This window comes from Acipenser ruthenus, chromosome 17, assembly GCF_902713425.1.
Source record: "Acipenser ruthenus chromosome 17, fAciRut3.2 maternal haplotype, whole genome shotgun sequence".
In the NCBI taxonomy this organism is placed as follows: domain Eukaryota; kingdom Metazoa; phylum Chordata; class Actinopteri; order Acipenseriformes; family Acipenseridae; genus Acipenser; species Acipenser ruthenus.
The window spans coordinates 878,566-900,950 of NC_081205.1; the positions used below are offsets into that span (position 1 = coordinate 878,566).

At 40.9% G+C, this 22,385-nt stretch overlaps 1 protein-coding gene across 5 annotated transcripts in view; it reads right to left on the minus strand.

Moving 5' to 3' along the window:
* Positions 1 to 22,385, minus strand: part of LOC117423489 (protein kinase C alpha type) — a 96,170-nt gene that overhangs the window by 57,895 nt on the left and 15,890 nt on the right. For all 5 annotated transcript variants that reach the window (XM_058989708.1, XM_058989706.1, XM_058989705.1 and 2 more), the window contains exon 3: positions 2,284 to 2,366. In XM_058989708.1, the coding sequence (XP_058845691.1) occupies positions 2,284 to 2,366 (83 nt within the window). The remainder of the gene's footprint in view (positions 1 to 2,283; positions 2,367 to 22,385) is intronic.

Here is a 22,385-nt window from a genome sequence, read left to right on the forward strand (position 1 = left end):
CACCTAACAGCTGTTTACTGATTTTCAATGAAGACAGCCTTTCATTACTTTCATTGCTCATAGAAGCCCTGTACTCTGGAAATAAAAATTAAAACATGTTGATAGATATTCTGACATTTTCACACTGGTAAGCAAATTACTTTTTTTTTTTTTTAAAGCAAACAAGTCTACTTTCACAAAACAGCACATTTTTCTTAACAGGACTATTATTTTTTTTGTGCACTATGCTAAATAAGTATTCCTTTGGGCAAAGCACACTGAAAATAACAACTGCTGCATCTGTAATAAATAAATCTACTGTAGGTTCATGAACAGCCTCATGCTATGTGAATATCAATGCACACTCACAATCGCATTTCACTCTTTAAAATGGTCAGGTGGAGAGCAAACGGTCTATTTCTTGGGTTTGCGAGAGCAAACAAGCAGTTAAGATTGCTGCATGGCAGGCTTTTCAATAGAACAGCTCTTCAATGAGAACTTCTAACCTTTAAAAGGTGCGCTCTGTAAAGTTCTGCCAGCCCAGCACTGTTCCAGTCTCTTACAAAGTGAGAATGTCTGCTGATGGCGTACTCAAGAGTCATTATTCCATTCAGCACAAGTGCAATCAGAATGAATGCAATTCTAGACCACAAAACTGAGCACTGTTGAAAACTGTGAGCAACCAAAAACTGAGCAATCTAAAACAACTCAAACTGTGACCTATCAAAAACAACTATCAAAAACAACTATCAAAAACTCTGAGTCATCAAAAACTCTGAGTCATCAGAAACTGAGCTCTCAAAAAAACTCATTTTTTTCTTTAAAATGATTCCATCATCGCTGATTCAGTTTGAAGCCGAGAATCCGAACAAGCCATCAGGCAGAGTAATGAAATGATCAATTCATTTCTCCGAGCAGTGCCGAGACCAGAACGTATTGAAAATCATTGCGAGAGTGGCAGATCATTCCTCTTCAATACTGCTATTGACAAAAACAGGCTGCAGAAAATCAGATGCTATTACCAAGACTATGACAAGAAATAAAACACTGCGCACCTAACAGCTATCGCTCTCAAATGTGTACAGGTACCAGTATACACTTCTGGTGAATGTGGTAAATACATCTAGCTGTCCTGCTGCACTAGTTCAATGACAAAGACAGGATGAGACAGTTACTTACCAGACCCACACAAAACACCTTTTTCTTTTTTTTACAAGTAGGGGTTGTACCTGCTACTTTTTATCTGTACTAGTAAGAGAAACAACTAGGGCGTTCAAGAAAAAAAAAAAAAATTACAAATACAAATCTTATCTCATTTGCATATTTATAGCTAACGGTCTATAGCATAAAATTAAAAAAAAGACCTGCAAGAGGTTTTTTTTTTTTTTTATACTAATTGTATGCAAACTTTGTATTTGACTGGAAACACTGAAACTCCAAAAAGCCCCATTAGAATCAATGGTAAATAGTAACACCTTAAATGGGGGGAATGTGATTGTAGCCACAGCCTTCCCACCATGGATAGAGAGGGCCATATAGACAATAGAAGCCGCCCCAGTTCAAGAGGAGCTGATAAAGTGACTGTGACCTGCCCCGCCCCCACAGCTGACAGCACAAGACGATTCTCTAGGTATCTGATAACATGACTAATCCTAATACTAAACTAAAATAGAACACACTTTCTTTTTCCCCCCCTTGCTAGAATAGCGTACAAGGACACACTCACTCAAGGTTGCAACAAAGAGATTTAAGAAGACCTGAGCGAAGGGATTTGAAATGAAATTCAATAGCCTGGATCTGCGCGGTCATTCTAATACCTAATGAAAGAGAAAATCTCTCTGTTCTCATTGTCTTAGCGCACGCCGCGCTGTCCACAGTAAGAAGCTTCAGAATTCATTTTAATTGCTTTTTTTATTTTTACATTTCCCTCACTGCAATCACTCTGTGTGTTCTAGGTTGCCGTTATTGCATTACAATCAATTTCTCCTAAGGATGCACTTATGAATCTCTACAAGCTCAAAGCAAGTTCAAAGAAAAAAAAAAAAAAATCTGTATAATGACATCTGTAGTGACTTACATAACATAACTGAGCTGCCTGCTTCTATCCATCTCTATTTCATGTGAAACCTTCCTGCATCTATACCCTTGTATGTCGCCCGCTGGTGGGCTAGGGTTAATGGCCTCATCCACTGGCCAGAGCCATAATTTACTGGGACTTGCACACTCATGTCTATCCTGCTCAAGCTGTAGTGGTTGATCTGTTCTACTGTACTGAAAGAAATCGCTTGGAGAGGGAGTACTCACGTCAGTATCGGGCCCCTTGTCTGCACCAGGGCATGAGAACGTGACAAACTCATGACACCGCTTGTGGACCACAAAACAGCAAACTAGAGAGAGAGAGAGAGAGAGAGAGAGAGAGGTAAGTAATGTTAAAACTTTACAATGCATTCGTAAGATCTCATCTAGAATACTGTGTTCAGTTCTGGTCACCTCGCTACAAAAAGGATATTGCTGCCCCAGAAAGAATGCAAAGAAGAGCGACCAGAATTATCCAGGGTTTAAAAGGCATGTCGTATGCAGACAGGCTAGAATGGCCTCCTCTCGTTTGTAAACTTTCTTATGTTCTTATGTTCTTAATCCATACTGAACTGTAGGCTGATACATAACAATTAATAAATAGATAATCAGTCATTATTTGGCTAGAAAGTCGGCTTTGATGACGCAGGGTCCAAATCAAACTCCAGCCTATGAAAAGGGCTGACTGCATAACTGCATCGAATGTGATTCAATAATGAACCCCACTCCCACGTCAATAATGAACCCCACTCCCACGTCAATAATGAACCCCACACCCACACACACATGCATGCTCACACACAGGATCCTCTGCTGGTTTAACCACTCCCACATGTCAAGCAGTAATCTCCAGTATTCAGCGCAGTGCACAGGATAGGTAATAGGACCCTATATTTGAACAACATCATGCAAATATAACAGTGACTTGAAAGATTCTGTTATCTTTCTGCTCAGCACCTTGTACTCCACAGCTTGAAGGAAAGAAGGATTTTACATTTTATATATAAAAGGAAATACTAAAATACATGTTCCCACTAGAGAGTAGACTACTGAGAGTGTAATAGTTATGCATCACGTTTGTTATATTAAGCAAAAAGAAAATACGTCACTACACTACCGACCAACTGGAAATGACGCCTTAAAGATTTCAATCTACAATTACAACAACTTTTTTAAAAGTTCACGTTTATTTTAGTCTGCCTCTAGCCTACAGTGCTGTATCATCCAAGCCTGACATTAAAAAAAAAAGAAGCAGCGAGACAGACGACATATCGGGAACGAAGGTCCCCCGCTGCTAACACCCGAACCTGGCAGGGTGTCCTCTTTAATGTCTGCTGATCCCAGACAAGGTAGTGAGCTCTCAGACTGGCACTGCGCTGCCCTCTCTGACAGCACGACTGGACAGCTCAGCAGCAAGAGAGACGCCGGAGAAAATGGCACTGCAGCTTTCCTTCTTCAGATCAGGCTTTACAATGCATTTCATTAGCGCTGGCAGCTGGGCTAATTATCAAAAATTACCATTCATTCAAAAAACAACCTACTTTCCAAAAAAAAGGGGCTATCGATTCCAAAAGCGGGGCTAATGATTCCAGATATGGGTCTACTTTTGTTCAGCTGAAGATTCTCTTTGCTTTTATTTGATGCTTCAGTTTGGCATATGCAGGCATCTCCAAGAAAACACCATGGATGAAACATGATGGTGCTGTTGTTCAAACTCACTCCAGTGGTCTAGCTGCAGTCAGACCATTGTTAGGGCACAGTTTTACCATTTCACACTGTGTACAGTACAGAATTCATACCGATAGCCACTAAGTATGACACATGGGACACGTGATCTGCTATTACTGCTTAACAGAAGAATAGGGAATTTATCAGACTTTAATAATGCATTAGTACAAATATAAAAGTACTAGAGGGGGATACGGTTCTTTATTTCCTTTTCATTTTTCTACCGCAACTTAATTTTCCACTCTGTGATCGATGCCTGCGCTGGTAAAATGTTCAGCTAATCCAATCCCCGGGTCCACGACCGTGCCATTTGTCTCCATTTCTGTCCATGGCTGTGTACAGCAGATGACACTGCTTGGGAGACAGGGCGAGCATCAGGAAGAGATACAGCAATGTGTTTTACAGAAGCCACTACAGCTCTGCTGTGCAATGAAAGTAACAGGTTCCTCCCTTTGTCACTTCAAATAATAACCTGTATGACTTTTACCTTCACGGCAGAAATCTTCGTTTGTGCTCAATGGTCCGTAGCTAATTGTGTGACCCACTCTCCTCTACAAACACATTTCCCAAGAGGTAAATGAAGTGGCTTGTAGGTATTTGGCAGCTCAGACACTATGGTTAAGGCTGTGGTAAAAGTGAAATAACGGCAGTGCAGCGTCACTAAACCGTGCCCTATGCTCATGCAAACCGGTGCATGCGCTTGTGTAGTAGGGGGTGCGGTACAGTAACACACAAGATCAGCACGTGTCATATGAGGGAATATTTTAGAAAAAGAGCTGAGGAGATGGAGAAACTATATTAGGAGTCCAATTCTCTCATGTGGTATTTTATAAAGGTCACTGACACAAGGCATCATGCAAGTGTATAGAAGTGCAGACGTGTAACCCCTCTTAGCCCTTGCATTTGCACTTAATACCTTCAGCTGTGCAGCGCGTACACGTGGTTCAAGCCCATTGTGAAGCTGGTCTACAGCACATTAGTCACTCACACTTCACTAGGTAACAATGGAAGCCAGTTCTACTGTCCTCATGACCAAAAGTCTCCCCCGGATTTCTCACTAAAATACAAGCACATGCTGGTACTGTATATGCACTCCATTGTTACTGAAAAGCACAGCAATGCTCAAATAGGCTTTGACAGACCTGTGGAATCGCTTCACACTTGAGGAATCGTGGTTCAGAAGTCACTCAGCCAGCTTTCTGTGCAAAAAAAGAGTGCTTTTAAAAAAAACGCATTCAGGAAGTCTGTTTGCGTAATTACTTTTAATAAAATGCTATCACAGCTACACAAAGGTTTAGTGCTTTTAACGTCCAATTTGCTTTACTCACTCGGCAGGGAATCTTTTGTTATGCCAAACAATCCCAGACAGTTTCCTTGCAAACTCTTCTCCTAGACAGTGGTTCACAGCTGCAAACTGCTTCAATTAGAAAACATAAGAACATAAGAAAGTTTATAAATGAGAGGAGGCCATTCAGCCCATCTTGCTCGTTTGGTTGTTAGTAGCTTATTGATCCCAGAATCTCATCAAGCAGCTTCTTGAAGGATCCCAGGGTGTCAGCTTCAACAACATTACTGGGGAGTTGGTTCCAGACCCTCACAATTCTCTGTGTAAAAAAGTGCCTCCTATTTTCTGTTATGAATGCCCCTTTATCTAATCTCCATTTGTGACCCCTGGTCCTTGTTTCTTTTTTCAGGTCGAAAAAGTCCTCTGGGTCGACATTGTCAATACGTTTTAGAATTTTGAATGCTTGAATCAGATCACCGCGTAAAACGCCTCGAAGGCTTGTTTTTTACGCTCCCAGCTGGTTTAATCTACCTTGCTGAAGGTGGTTAGACACAAAGCATTCAGAGTGTGTGGTCATGAAAAACGTGGCTCTGAAGGCGTTACTGTTTCATTCTAATGTAGTATATTTGTACACAGTGAATGCTCTCTGTAATAATACTTTCCAATTGCCTCATTGATATCTAATAATCTTATGCGATTTGAGGAATGTATTCCCTGATCCTCTCTGTATCCCGAATGGAAACCAGTTTTGAGCTGGGTCATAAATATGACAGGTTATATTTCCTGTTTCATATTCATGTTCATATGCCCTGTGATAATTGTGAATACAACCTTTCGACCACCTGCTACCGTCTCTATGCCACAGTCATCTTATAAATAAATTACCTTATTTATTTATAATTTATTATAAATTATAAATAAATTACATCCTTGGATATTAATATTTAATCATTTGAACTTTTGACATTTTCTGTGAACTGATAGCTTGGGAGTTAAGAAAACACAAAAAAAAAAAAAAAAATATCTGGAAGTTACAGCAGCTACTGAATAAATTGTAACATCTGATTTTTTCTGTTAAAATGCAGTTAGCATTGCTGGGGACGGTGAGTCAGTACAGTTGTCTGCAGGCAGAACACCTGTCTGTTTTCTCCTGGGTTTCAGGAGGCCAAATCCCAGCAATTCATTATTATGCAGATGTATGTTCGCAAGTGCCAAGGGAGCGGATTTAAAAGAAGCAATGCTCAAATAAGTATTTATTTATTTTTACACTTTTCATAAGTTTGTTCATTACCTTGTAAGCACATCTACAAAACAAATATTTTGGGATGACATTTATAACCTCCTGCTGCTGCAGGCACAGAAGCAGCGGAAGCCATGCATGTTCAGAGTGACAAGAAGGGGATTTAAACAAACTGCAGCGCCAACAGAGGAAGCAGAGTGCAGAGAACAGTGGGGCACTGTGAGTTCAATGAGAACCCCCTTCTTAAAAATGACATGCGTTCAGAAAGGGTTTCATATATATACTGCGACAGTTGCGCTGAAACATCATGCTGTGTGTCTTTTTGCAATGCTGTTTGTTACCTTGCAGACTGCAATGCTCTTAGGAATTTCTTCTGGAGAAAGGGAAATATAATCATTACCAAAGCATGCTGTATGCGTTCACAGAAAATGCTTCAGAAGCCCTAACGTAATGTAAGGCAGAATCACAAAGCCTTGGTGTCGACACAGTATCTATCTACAGCATGCAGAACAGCAGACAGAGTTGACATCAATGCTCTAAGATACTTTCTTCTCTCTTTACCTAGTATAACATGATATGCATCTTTCAGAGAGGTACTTCACACACACGGAATGACTGGATCCAAGAGGATTTAAAAGTATGATCTACAGCAACTGGTATGTTGTTATGGAAATGTCATGCGGGACAGGGGGACAGTGAAGCTGGTTGCCTTGGGAACAACACTAATGATATAATAAAGGACTATTAAAAAAACAAAAAAAAAGGTTCATTATAAATTAAGCAGCCTATCTCCTGCTGTGGAGCAGACGACGTGACTCAGACTTTGGTTAAAGAATATCTGAGAGAATCGGTTACCATGTGCACAAGCTTCTAGTGCACACCCTGTTTTATATGCTGCTTCGTGCATCTCTTAGAACATGTGAACAGCCTGTTGGATTGGTTTGAATATAAATTAAACCTACTGATCTAAGGGCAGAATCATAGGAGAGCACGCACTTGGTGGGACTTGCCGTGCTAGGCATTATTATTATTATTATTTGTTTATTTAGCAGACGCCTTTATCCAAGGCGACTTACAGAGACTAGGGTGTGTGAACTATGCATCAGCTGCAGAGTCACTTACAATTACGCCTCACCCGAAAGACGGAGGTTAACAAGGAGGTTAAGTGACTTGCTAAGGGTCACACAATGAGTCAGTGGCTGAGGTGGGATTTGAACCGGGGATCTCCTGGTTACAAGCCCGTTTCTTTAACCACTGGACCACACAGCCTCCTATAATCCCATTAAAAGTGAAAGTTATTTAATTTGGTGTATTTAAATCTTCAGACTTAGACCTGGGCACCGAGGACTAGCCCCACAGGGTCTTCAGGCAGGAGAGTATTCAGGTATGCAGGCACTCTGAACTGCTATCCACATGTAATAATGCCATTACATGCGTTCAGTAATGCTTCATGTAAATCAGGCAAAGTGCTAGAATTACAAAGTGCTACAAGTTATTTGGCGTTGGTTTAGTTTTATAGCTTTACATTATTACAACTCGAAATCACTTGGTTTATTTACTCCGCCTTACGAACATACATGGTTTACACCAACCTGAGCATTACTTCATATGGTTTCCACCACTTAATATCAAACTGCTTGAAGCACACCACCACCACCTGTAACTACAGGAGCAAACTTCAGGATTTAAAAGCACAGAGGATATGCTAGCAGTATGGTGCGGCAGCTGTGCTTCAACAGAGTGCATCTCAGTACTGTAGTACTGAAACAGACGTATAATTCACAAAGGGCCAGTGATTAATACTGTGTCCCTCATAGAGATAAATATCTCACTCACCACAACCATGTCCCTTCCTTTTCTCTCTCACTTTCTGTATTGTACTGCTAAGAATGAACTTTGCATGCCACACATAATAAAATCTCCATGTTCCTGGCACTGCTCCGCTCGTCTGCCACCTTGACTGAACCCAGTCAATTGGAAAGCATGACAGAAGTGGCTCGCACTGATATCAGAAACAATGTGTGTCCCGGATGCTGCTGTCTCCAACGGACTTGATAAAAATAAAACAAATGACAGCAGTCAATTCAGGTCAGGTACTGTAGTTAATTCTTTCTTTAGCATAGATCAGGAAAAATATTGACTCATTATACATTACAGGATAAGAAATCCTTTCTGGGTGAACTGCCAGAGACTGGAAATGTGAAAAGTACTGAAACAAAACATGATCCCCAGGGGGACGTTACTGGGTGGACTTTATTAAAATATATTATGCAATTACTAGGGAATAACCTTTCTAATTGCCACAGTCCAGTGCACAGTTCTGGTCTGTTTAACAGTTAGATAAACAGTGGATCTGCAGCCGCATTCTGTAGCTTGCAGAAACTGCTTTTTTTTATAAAAACTGCATGGCTTTTGGCAGATGTAACTCTCCCTGCCTTTTCCATAACATCAGCTTCCACACAATGCATAACCCCAGAGCTTTCAATAGCCTTCAAATGATAGACAACCACAGGAAGCAAAGGAGTAACATTCTGCAGTGTGCAGTGTAAGCTTCCTCCCTTCGGATATTATCAGCACAACGAAGACAGATAGATGGGAGTTTAACAGTAAAACAGACAGATTACAAACTGTATCTGAGATGAATGATTTCACCAAGGAACAAGCTGGCCTCATGTCTACTGCACTGCTACCCATTACCTCCTCAAACAAACTGTGCTCCAAAGCCAATGAGGACGTCAGGAATGAAATGAAGCTGCCTTTGCTGCAGTTCACTGACCTCAGTTTATTTGCATTTCTTTACAGGAGTACTGAATGCGACGGCACTACAGTAGTTTCACACAGAGTCGTGTGTGGGGTTTTTGTTGTTTGTTTTTTATTAGAATGCAGGGCACACTTTCTGTGGTTATGGATTGCTGGGATTCATACAATCTGTCTTAAACCTCCAGTACACAGTACTGCATAGATTCGATTGGATTAAAGCTGCATGAATATTTAGGATGTAGGAGCAGTAGTAGTGCATATATACTACTAAACAGAAATAATAGTAAATACTAAATAGAAAGGAATAGTAGATTGTTAATAATATATTAACCACAACCATTTATTAGTATTGTATATGCATTCACATCTGTAAAGGATCCATATACACTACCCCAGCTCCTAACAGTTAGTTAAATGCAGGTATTACACAGTGCTGTGAACACAAGAAAAAAAAGCAAGCCCTATTAAGAAACAAATGCCTAATCACATGCAATTCAGCTTTAACACGAACATGAACATGAGCTCATGTTTTTCCATTTGCCAGCGGGAGTGATTAACGCACAGTGACCTCCATTTTAAAATGCTTCAATTACACAAACACAAGAGTTTAATAGGACGGGTGAAGAAACAGGCTTCAGGCAATAACTTCTTCAATAATAATAATAATAATAATAACACTGTAGCGATGCTCGAGTCACTTTTATTGGTATTGTCGATATGGATGTGAATCTGTGCAGATGAGTGACTGTAATGATGATCATACAGAATATAAGCTTTCCTTTGGTAGTCTTTTACAGCATCGGTAATCAGAAGGCGGCCAATAAGAGACATCGAATTTGTGTTTTATTTCTTTAAAGGAGCTGGGATTAAGCACAGGGGTTATACTAAGGATCTCTTACTCCACCCAGAGTATTCAGCACATCCCTGTCAGCACTGTGTATTTGTAGAAGCAGTGACGTCACCAGGCATTTCTACTGCATCATGGGAGAGGTTGGACAGCTGACCCATGTTTGGAGTCGTTTCAAAGGGCGAGCACAGTTCCACCAGCATAAGGAAAGAATGCTGAACGATCAGGAGAAGATAATGAAGAGGGAGCGTGCCGGCAGATTTTACATGGTGGGTGAAGCAATCACACACTTGATACCTGCCTTGAAGCGATAGGAAGAAGGAATGGTTTCATTACGTTTTGAATTCAAAGAGCCGCTGTCCTGTTTGAACTTCAGTGCAGTCAATTTGATCACGTCCGCGGGGCAGTTGCTATGTAACTTTAATTGCTGTTTTTAAGTACCTGCTGCATTGGCAGGTTTGAGATGCACATTAAATAGGTGGAACAACAAGAAATCCATCGGCTAGTAAGGTCAGTAGGAAATTAGTGGATCTTTTGTACACGTAACAGTTTGTTAAAACAGTTCTTCAAGAAACTGATGACAAGGTTACATTCTATAAAACTAGAGCACATTTTTTTCAATGACAGCTCTTCTCAAAGACGGTAGTTTCATGTCTCTAACACTGCTACTGCAGGCACCTATGTTTTATTCTACCACAGCAGTTAAATGGGCCTGAGGCCAGGGATTCGAAAGTCTGTTGATTATAACAACTAAAGGGCACTCATCTGGGCTGATTCAGTAGGCATTACACAGTCTATAGACTACGATCTATAAGCATTTAACACTGCTACATTCAGAAATACTCAAAGAATACAGTCAATGCAATGAGAAACATTTGGACCGGAAGCCTTTCTCAATGTCTTCAACCTTTGAGTCTTTGAAGATATTGAGAAAGACGTCTAGTGGCAATGTTTGCCACTGAAGGTTTTGCGTTTCTTTTAGTGTTTCTATAGCGCTTGGGTTGGGGAGGCAGTGCCTCAGGATCGCTGACAGACAGTTGCCGTACTGTAGCTAGACCCATGCTGACAGGAACACAGGCTGGACTATGTTACTGCCATGCACAAAAAAAAGCTGAACTCTGAGTTAATCTTTCACACTGAATGTTTCTGGCATTGACAAACAACTCCAGCAACAAGGAATGAGTCACTGAAATAAACAGGATAAATATCTACTGCCCCTGTAAACTCGCAACACATTTCCATTAGACCTCTCTGTCTTCAAAACCTCTCTGCCTTTTTTAAATTCTATTTCTGCTTTCCCATATGAAAATGTCTTCTGCCTCTCAACTTAAAACTTATTAGTCCTGTTTTCATCCTGCTTTTAAAAACTAATTTTTGTTAATGGATATGCAGTAGAAATTTGATTGGCTTTCCATTTTATCTGGTACCAGTCAGTATACCATAATTGTTGTCTCAACCAACCACTAGGAGCTATTAAATATGTATTAAGCTGAAGTGATCATGTGCTTCGGTCATTATTTTGGGTGGGTTTTTCTAGACAATTTTAAATCATGCAAAAAAAACAAACAGCAAATGACATTAAAGAAGTACCTACTAGTTTTCCAGCTTGTGTGGTTTAAGTTAAGGAGCAGAAATCGACATTTTCAGTGGTTTCTACCATATCATACCCTACCAATTTCATTGATATATGTGCCAGCAATCCCAGGCGCTTTACAGAAATAAACAGCAAGTCAAAAGAGCTCCAAACTGCTCTGTGGTGAAAAGGCCAAGTCAAAGAGAGATGAAGGAGCTCGAGAGCTGAAAGCCCTCGCACTGTACAGAAACCAAAAGTGAACGCCAAAGAAAGGAAGGGGAAATAAAGCATGCAGATGGCACTTGTGGTCCTGTAATTAGTTCAGAAGGGAATCAGCCATTGTACTGTTGCCCTGATTGCTCAGGAAGATGCTGTATAAATCAGCTAATGAGCCTCTGTCTTAACACAAGTGATATTGCACTGCAATACAGGCACTTATTATAATCCTGCACAGTCTGGCTATTTGGAAATTCAGATCGTTCCTGGTGTCTCTGGGAGAACATCCAATCAGGCATGTTTGCTTTTCACTGTTGCATGCTTGGCAACGTTCAAAGCAACACATTCTGTAACAAACAAATAAGGGACGCACTTCTGTTCAGGCTTGCAACTGTAATACAAAGACATTCACGGGGAACGTAAAAACCAGAGAGACCAGCAGAGCTTCACACCTCAATCCTGACATGACCCCTCCTGACCAGACCCCTAGTGCTGACCACCCCCTCATTCGGAGCACCTCTCTCAAGCAGAGACTGACACTTGTGCCACACTGTGGGGTGGGCTTTGTGATGTGGACTCATGTTCACTGGGGGGCTAAGAGGAGACCCAACTAAGACAAACCTGTGACCTGAGATGGATTCGAACCCGGGCACGTAATGCTGGTGGAATAACCTGCCTGCTATATATGTAACAGCACTTGCATTTTAAGGTGCAATTTAGGACCACTTTCAAAAGTAATTTACTTACTGTAACTTATCGAGCTTTCACACAGAACAGAACTTGGAGGTCTCTCTCTCTCCATTTCAGAATGAGCATCATGCATTTTCTCCCATTCTCTAGCTCTGATGTGTTTGCTCTGGCTTGCTGGAAGTGTACAGGCATGAAGTATTTAAATGTGAAAGTAATCAGACCGGACCCTGCTGCTCTGCCGTGCAGCATTCCTGCCTCTTGTTGGCTGGATTCAGACAGTCAGCGATCCATGTGAAAAATGTACTTCTTGTTCCCTTGTGCTGTACACACAGCTGTCTTGTATTTGGATATCTTTGCTCTTGCTGCAGAAAATATGTATCGTCTTTCTCTCTTTTTGTGCTTTGTATTTTTGAAATTCAAAATTTCAGCTATGACACAGAAATAATCCCTTTTTATTAGTTCATATAATCTCCCTAACCTAATTAAAGAGTTTACTGTGTATTTACTGTGACAGTTAGTTAAGAATAATTATTAACAATGCGTGCCTATAAATATAGCACTGTGCCTCCACAGAACGAACCAACGATAATTGTAATCAGAGGTTTCCTGCATGTTCTGTATACAGTTTATATATATATATGACGCAGAGTCTGTATCGACGCAGGGAACTGTAATTGGCCGTGGAGCTCATACAGCCTCAAGCTTTTCAAATTCACTTACAGTGCCAGATCTATTATTTTCTCTCCCAGTTGTGTTCACTCATTTATTCCAATAAGTCATTGTGCAGATTTGTGTGCGTGTGATGCTTAATAAAGCACCATGCGAGATGACACGGGGAGGGTTATTGTACCTTTGAGGTGCAGGAAGCCTACCTGCATCCATAAAAACAAAATTGAAATCGTTCAGTAATTATCTTCTCTGTTAAATGAGCGATCACATACATATATATATATTTATTTTATTTTTTTGGGGGGGTCACCAAAGTTAACCAGTATTCTGTTATAAAGATGCGGGTTACATGTTTGCGTGTTAAAAACCACGGTGGGGTCTGTACAGGTTGCATTACTTTGATTAAGTAGTGTAGTGTGGACAGGGTAAGGAGCCACACGTGAGTGACACTGCTTGTGATGCTTGGAACAATTTTCATACCTTGAACACACAGCACAAGCCACCTACAAGAGATCAGACCTAACTAAACAACATCAATGTTAAACAAACTGTTTTCAGAGCTGATGGTTTTGATGAGCAAACCTCAAGTATCCAAACACTGTTTATGCATCCTCTCTTCTAATGCACGCACTCACAGTGACTGCTATGTTTCAAGTTTTACATAACAAGGGAGGAAACCATTCACTCGTGCAAAACATTACACTGCAGAACAGAAACAGCAATGTTTCATAGTGTTGCTTTACTACACTGCAACAGCATCTGCAGGAAGAACAGCTTGTGTCATCATCATCATTGTCATTCCTGTTATTACCAGAATTACTATAGTTACTGCTCGTATTATTATTATTATTATTTCAATTAAAATAACTAGGACACCAACGCTGTATGTCTCAGCTGCATATCTACAGCTTGTACAAAACATTTGAATTAGTTAGCAGGGTTACATGAATTGAACACTGTGGCCTTGGATTGCTGCTTTCCATGAGCACGCTAGACACTGCAAATGCTTAGTCGTACGTTCAGGAAGACAGAGTTTTCAGTGCCTCATTCTTTTAGAGTGTAAAGGCCCTCTGAATACATGCAGAATCCTCAAGGTGATCTTTTAATTACAGCGCTGTGAATTCAGCTTGCTAAACAGTGGTACAGAATGACTCCTTATATACTGTTCAGGGCCAACAGAAAGAACTATGCTCATTAAAACAGACCCCCAATGCCCCCCTAACCACCCAAATCTAATTTCAAAATGTTTTATCTAGTGCAACACCTGGCACCCCTAAAGAGATCAAAGGAACACTCCAGACGTGATTTATTAGTTAGCCCTACAGATCATTCTATTTGAATCCCGGGTGGGTTGTTGTAGAGAATGGTTTCAAAGGAGAAACATAATTGGTTGCAGTCGTTCCTGCAACATGATTTAGTTTATAGATTTATTCTTTTTCTCTTCTTGTTTTTAATGACTGATGACTGGAATCTGCGCAGTCGGAGATCTGAAGTCACATTTTCAGATTGTATTGCAACAATAAAATTGCTTACAAGCACGTCATGGGTGCTGCACCAGTTTAATGCATTTTTAAAATCTAATTCTCGAGACAGCATGATTAAACAGACAGGGCATTAGCTTGTTTCTGAGCACATAATGAAATCGCAGGAGTGTCTCTCCAGGCAGAATAGACAAGCAACGTGGCCGTCCATCACTGAGGCTGCAGGCATCCTGGAGAATGAAAGGGAGGGTGTAAGATGCTTCGAGCTATCTGGGCTTCTAAAGTAATTAGCTGCATTTATCGTAATACAGATAAGCCTTAATAGTACTGCTTGCTTCACCCCAGCTCAATCAAGTCTAGGAGTAAGCAGAAAAGTTCTTCCTCTCGGATCCTGATTAGCTTTAAAAAAAAATAAAAATCCTGCATATTGCATAGCATTACGCACTTTCAAAATCCTGCCGCCCTAAGAGATTCACTTAGCCAGCCAAAGCAATAATGTTTTTGCTCCAAGATGTATATTTGGAGGAGCGAGTCACCACACTTGGCTATGAACCTGTAATTGCAGGCTAAAGGGAAACTCAGATCCCTTTACACTCTCTCTCTCTCTCTCATTACAACATGCTGCATGCCTGTGAGCACCGTCGGCTTTCGCTTTCATTAGCTCTCAGTGGGAGGTGTTCAGCAGTCCAGGGAAGGCTGTGTCGTTTGCATTGGAAGCTTTGCACATCAGTATTTCTGGTTTTAAAAAGGTCGACCTATGACATATCCTCACAAGAGTTTATCAAAACCACTCAAGGTACAAGAAAGAAAACACAGACCTCACCCATCCAAGTGAATATACCGTAGGGTGTAATTGGAGGCTGTCGGGCTTCCTGTTTCAGCCAAGGTGAAATTACACTACAGCCCAACTCAGAATGTCTATTCATTCGGATTCCAAGTTTGGTACAAAAAACGACATTGTGCACTACATCCACAAATATGATACGCCAAAGCAGAAACCTTTATACAGCAAAATACTTAAAAGCTCATCTTGTTTGCTGTAGCGGGATTATTTCTTTTCTTGTATCATTGGACTCTGCCTCGCCTGACAAATGGCCTGTTCGTTATACTGTACATCCTATGATCAGCGATGCAGGCTTCCTGACAGACAATGCCCCAAAGCCTGGGATAAGCTCTGAGAGACACGGCAGTAATACACGTTTGTAAGTGATTTGACTGCGGCACTTACAGACACTGATGTAGTAAAACTGTACAGTCCTGTATGTGACGAAATCGGCAGATTTAATACTAAACACTGAGGCCATCTCAGCAGCTCACAGATGTGTAGTTATTTATATATTTAGCATAGTACCACTATCATATAGCTGTAATGCAATCTCTGCGTATCCCTGTGAACTTGTGAACTCACTAGGATTTATTCATGCCCCCACACCCCTGGTAACACCTGATGCCCATGAAATACGCGCCTGTGTTTGAAATAGTGATTAAATTCAATGACTCTTGCACAATCCTCTTCTCACTCGGGAGAAGGCACTTCAGATCAAGGATTCCTCAGTTCTTCAGTCTGCAGCTTTATCAACTTGCACAGGGTGTAGTTGACAACCTTCCTTTATTCATAAGCTGGTTCAAGTCAATAAGCCAGGAACAGGCATGGTATGTACTTAAAAGCCTTACCTCATCCATAAGCTCCTCAGCTCAACCTACACCATTAATGCAAAGTGGCCTATATTCTTTTAAGTCTTAATATACAAGTGTATACTGGAATGTGGACTGCAAGAACAATGCCAAGTGTAAGTGTACAATAAAATCACACTTTTTTCTTTCTTTGCACAGACACCGTCTATTTGGTTACATTATAACTACTGTGCCACTGATATGGTCAGCAGTGGTTAGAGCTGTGGAAGGTCCCTGGGTGACCATGGCCACAGATCACATTGCATGGTACTAGTTTGTCTGAAGACCTGGGTTCAGGGAGCTGGTCTCTTAACCACACCAAAAGCTTGTGTTTGTTTTTTCAGTACCTGGCAGTGAATCTGACAGCGGTACCATTGGATATGCAGATAACAGGACCCTGCACTTTCTATCATTAAGAGTTTAATTCAATTTGGGAGGATGTTTACAAATGACTGTCTGCCCGCCTCCAGCTAGCAACACTACAACAGACAGAAAAAAAAGAAAAAAAAACACAAAGCAATATCTTTCAGCGCTGGTCTCTCTCTGCTTCGCCACCTAGTAGAACAAATTGTTCTGCTCATTCGTTGGTTGGTCAGTTGACTTATTAATGCTGGAGTTCTATCCCAGGAGGCCCATTAAAAGACAGTTATCCAGGACGTTCCTATACTGTAGAATGGAACTGTATTGTTGCTGCATCAGTTATGGTTATCGGTGCAGCAGAATTGGTTTATTGGTTTTATTTAACCGTGTGACTTTTGTCTCTACTGTCAACAACCAGAGCCATTGAAGAACTGAAGCATCAAAGCAGACATGGCTCTTTATTCATTTTCTTTTTTATTTGACCTGAAAATGCTTTTCAACCCTCAGTTATGTCTTGCAGCTAACATGAGAGCTATAGATGTTGGTACATGAATTCCTGTGCCAATACCCCTGCAACTGCAACTGCAAAACAATGATACGTTTAACTCGGTGCTAAAAAAAAAAAAAAATATGCTGGCTTTGCATTACCTAAAGCAAAATGCATTTTTCTTGCCACGTGGGCATTTCTCTGATGTTTAACAGCCTTGACAAAAAATGTAGACACAGCGCTGGTGTTACATATCTCAGATTTCAAAACGCCAATGTATTCAGCAGCAATTCAATGTACTGGAGGTCTCCTGAGGTGTACAGCAGTGCTGGCAGCTCTTATTAATAATAGGATCATAGGATGTCCCACATAGAAATATCTTTAAATTACAGCTTAGTCATTATTTCATATTGTATTTCTGTGATTTTTTTTTTCTGCTTAAAACTAAATAAAAGAAAAGTTGAATCATCACAGAAAAAATGCATTTTAACACAGTGTATGAATGTAAGCATCTGTCTCGGAGCAGATTGATCTGCTTATTTTTTGCCAGAGACCCATCAATTCTGCGTGTTTCACAGCTGGCTAATTGCTGCTGCTCCAAGCTGTCGAGGCCTTGTGAAAAAGTGCCCCCGAGAAGCTATTCATCCATAAAGCAGCCTGACAACCTTTTCGCATGAAAACGTATTTCAGTCAAAACAAGATGTATTAATAGTCCGAGGTGATCATTTACGCTATTTAGTAACTGACTAAACGATATGCCGTTTAGCTAAATATGAATCAGACACTGTTGACGTGATTAAAATCCACCTGCATACCTTTAATTAAAACTCGACTTCTAGTTATATTTGCAATACTGTAGTTTAAAGTGCCTGTAAACAGTTAAAAAAGGTACCAAATATTTGGCAAATTCCACAATGAACCCCTCAAACTGTATTTCCCCAAACACTTAAAACAAGGCGCGGCATTTTACAAAAACCTGTCATGCTTGTGGATCTTTGAATAATGAATAAACAAACAAAAACACTACGTTCTAAACCTCAGCAGCTGGCTGGCGTATCTGGCTTTAGTTTCAGCCGTGCACGCCCGTGGCTGTGACTCAGAAACACGTGTTGTACATGTTGAACATGCACCGAGCGGGTCTTACACGCACTGCTGGAAATCTGTTGGGGCGTTTTGCTTTTATCACTCATTGACGCAGCATGCAAAAAAAAAAAAAAAAAAAAAAATTAAAATCCTGGTCCTAAAGCTCCTAGTTGCACTTAATCCCCAAGCCAGGAGCTCCGGCCTTGTAAACTTCATATCACCTCACCATTCGCAAAAGAACAGAACAGGTCACTTTCAGCAACGGGAGATGCCACAATAGATAAGGTAGAAAGGGTGGAAGAACTAAAAATAGCTGCTCTCCCCCAGTGGAACGGACAGAGGAGTTAACTCAGGCTTCCACCCAACATTACTGTGGATATGTGGCCGTGTTAACTCAGGCTTCCACCCAACATTACTGTGGATATGTGGCTGTGTTAACTCAGGCTTCCACCCAACATTACTGTGGATATGTGGCCGTGTTAACTCAGGCTTCCACCCAACATTACTGTGGATATGTGGCCGTGTTAACTCAGGCTTCCACCCAACATTACTGTGGATATGTGGCCGTGTTAACTCAGGCTTCCACCCAACATTACTGTGGATATGTGGCTGTGTTAACTCAGGCTTCCACCCAACATTACTGTGGATATGTGGCTGTGTTAACTCAGGCTTCCACCCAACATTACTGTGGATATGTGGCCGTGTTAACTCAGGCTTCCACCCAACATTACTGTGGATATGTGGTCGTGTTAACTCAGGCTTCCACCCAACATTACTGTGGATATGTGGCCGAGCTTGCATTCCAGAGAATAACGCATGTTAACAGAATTACTTCCACTTAAAAAGGAGAAGAAACACAGACTCAGCTTTGTCTTGTTTTTTTCTTGATTTTTTAATCACTATGATGTAATCAACTTGCGTAACACACAAAAGACCATCCTCCCTCCCCTGCCCCTCATTATTTTATGTTAGGTCAGTTTCATTTCTACACATTATTACCTTATTGCCACTGCAAATAGGCTGGAATGAGCTCTATTCATAATATTGATTTCAATTACCAGTACTGCAATGAAGCATATACACAGATGTACATTAAGAAACAATGTGTGTGCTACTGTATACACTGTGCTTATTCCCAGCCCTTATTCCCAGCCTTGTACGTGATTACATTTTCTGCCTGTCACTCATGGTAGAGCATTTCTGATAACGCATACCGCAGCTGTTTAACAACTCTTAGCAACAGGTTGAAAAGAATGTGTCCTACAAGACTGTATACAACCCTGACAAGGTTGATTAAGAGAGATCCTATTGACCCTGCTATGGACAGGACCAGCACAAGCCAGAGAGATCCTTTTAACCCTGCTATGTCTGATGTCCACACGGGTTCTTATTTTATAAAACACTCAGTGTTGGGCTGTTGTTAAATTCTTTAAGGCAGAGCTATAGTATCAGTTTACTTTTCAAAAGCTAGTTTAAAGGTTAGGGTCCCCATCCTTCTTGCCCTGTAAACCTCAGTATGTGCCGTGCACTGGTGGGAAGTCGATTGTTTTTCAGGTCAATCATTTACAGTGAGGTAGTAAATTAATGTTGATAAATTGAATAGCTGGGTTAATAATCAAGTATCTATCACTCTCCGTGTGTGTGTTGGCTGGGTTACAGCAAATCAACTAGAGGCCTTATCATTAGCGTCTGTCCTTGTGGTTTCAGCTAGGCTCCTTTATCTTTCAGACACATTGATACGAGTCGTCTATAAAGGTCAAGTGAAACAGCGTTAAGTGAAGATCACAGCCTGCAGGGCAACACACATACCGGCAAAACACACATGCCCCTCAATCCCATTCCACAAGCACTTGCGTTCCACGGACAGCATTGGAAAGGGGGGGGGGGGGGGGGGGGGGCACAGGTAAAGACCACTGCAAGTGAATTTGTTTTGCATGGTGCATCATCTTCCCCCCCTCCAACCCCATTCTATTCTTTGAGATAGGTTTGATAATTCTTTGAAGCATCTCTCCTGTCACTCCCAGCAGCCCTGGTTACACCTGAGTGAATTTCACCACACAGCAGCACTTTTCAGAGCAAAAACATGATAGAAATAATACCCTGCTGTCCTGCAGCGTTATCTGATCTGATTTTGAGTACTGATCTGAACAGAGCTCTGAGGCACAAATGCTACAAACAAGGTTAGCAAACCTACATGTTAACCTTTTATGCCTTTTCTTTTCCATTGCTGTACATGGCGAAAAAACTGCATCCTCATATGAGGTCATCATGCATTTGCGTCTTCCATATGTCCCCCATGTAAAGACTAGAAGACAGACATGCACAAAAGGGTTAATTTTGTTCTACTGTAAACATGTCAAACTTATGGGCTTATTTGAAAAAACAAAAACTTTGTCACAACCAAAATGATCTGCTTTCCCACCCTCTTGTGAAGAGACATGCATGATCGTAAACAAAATAATAAATGATGTAGAGTGACGCACGGCATCTATTTATAGCAATGAAACAGCTTAGCTGTTATTAAGCCCACATGTTCAATACCTTTAATATTATTATTATTATTTGTTTATTTAGCAGACGCCGTTATCCAAGGCGACGTACAGAGACTAGGGTGTGTGAACTATGCATCAGCTGCAGAGTCACTTACAACTACGTCTCACCCGAAAGACGGAGCACAAGGAGGTTAAGTGACTTGCTCAGGGTCACACAATGAGTCAGTGGCTGAGGTGGGATTTGAACCGGGGACCTCCTGGTTACAAGCCCCTGTTCTTTAACCACTGGACCACACAGCCTCATTATTATCATCATCATTACCTATTTATTTGAAAAAAGATATTAAATCACATTTACGTTGTTAGACATGTATAAGAGATCGGCCATGGCTGATCTGCTGACCCGCCCATCATTGTATAATTATATTACAGAACACACATCGGGTGTCGTTTGCATAATAAATGGAGCAGTGATGAGAGGGACAGAGACATATTGCCAAGTCTGTTTGTTTTCTTCAGGCTCAGTACATCATGATTCACGGTCCGGCATTAAGTGAATTTCAACAAAACACATACTGCAGGCTGAGAGGTGGATCCTAAAATTGTCATCATCTAAATGGATCTAAATTAAATTGAGTTGCCTGACTCCATCATCTCCCAGCATCAGTTTTTCACTCTCTCTGTTTCGTACACAAACATGTTGAAAATGGTAACAGCTGGGAATGTTTTAATGTAATTCAGGTCCAGCACCATAGTAACAGCCCAGCAGGCCTGCCTGGAAACTCTCCCCTTAGGGAAAAGACACTGTGCTGTAGGCGCTTGCATTCTATGCAGGGCTTGCTGTATGTTAAGCATCTATGAAACACATTGGGATGGTTATTATTGAGAGTTTATCACATTATCATTTGTAATAGTACAACTACACGTTCATTGTAATATTTATTAGGATGATTCATTGGTTTCATGATTTATAGCACTGTATTGCTATAGTCAGTTATTATTGTTTTATTATTATTATTATTATTATTATTATTATTACTACCTAATATTTAAGTTAATAAGTCATCTCTAGGGTCTTTGTGCAGTTAATATAGCCACCTCTGTATGTGTCCCAATAGGGCTTCACAGATACACACAAACCCTGTTGATGGACGGCTTATTTCTGTCAGGCTCAGTAGCAGCTCACAGGAGCCCCGTCAATAGCCTTTAGGAAAAAGACTTAACTTGCTGAATGTGCCTGACAGCTTGGCTTTACATACACAGTACAAGCCATATCTCAGTCCAGAAAAAGCACAGAGCTTACTTTGTTTTTTGGTCCAATAACCTTGGGAACGTGTCTCATCTTTAATGAAACGCTATCCTTTTGCAAGCAGATCATCCGAAGGACAAAGAGCAACACAAAAGATAAAACGATCCGGCACGCTGTTACAGCTCTTTTCTGGGAAGATAAGCCTTTCGTGTGGAACAACGAGTGTCCCGGGATAACGAAGGTGACTTTAGTGGTTTTTGTTTTTTCACAGAGGGGTTATCCATGGAGATGTCCTCCTATGCTGGAGGTGGATCTCCTCGTTTCCAGCACGGTGGTTCAAGAGGACAAGGCATGGAAGTGGAGGGGAGTGGAACATGCATTTCAACTGGGAGCCAGGGGAGAGAATTGGGTTCAAGTTTCCTTTATTGATGCAGTTAATTTGCTTCTAGATGTTGAAGCGTTCTAACATTTCACAATCCCAGAATGCAAATGATCT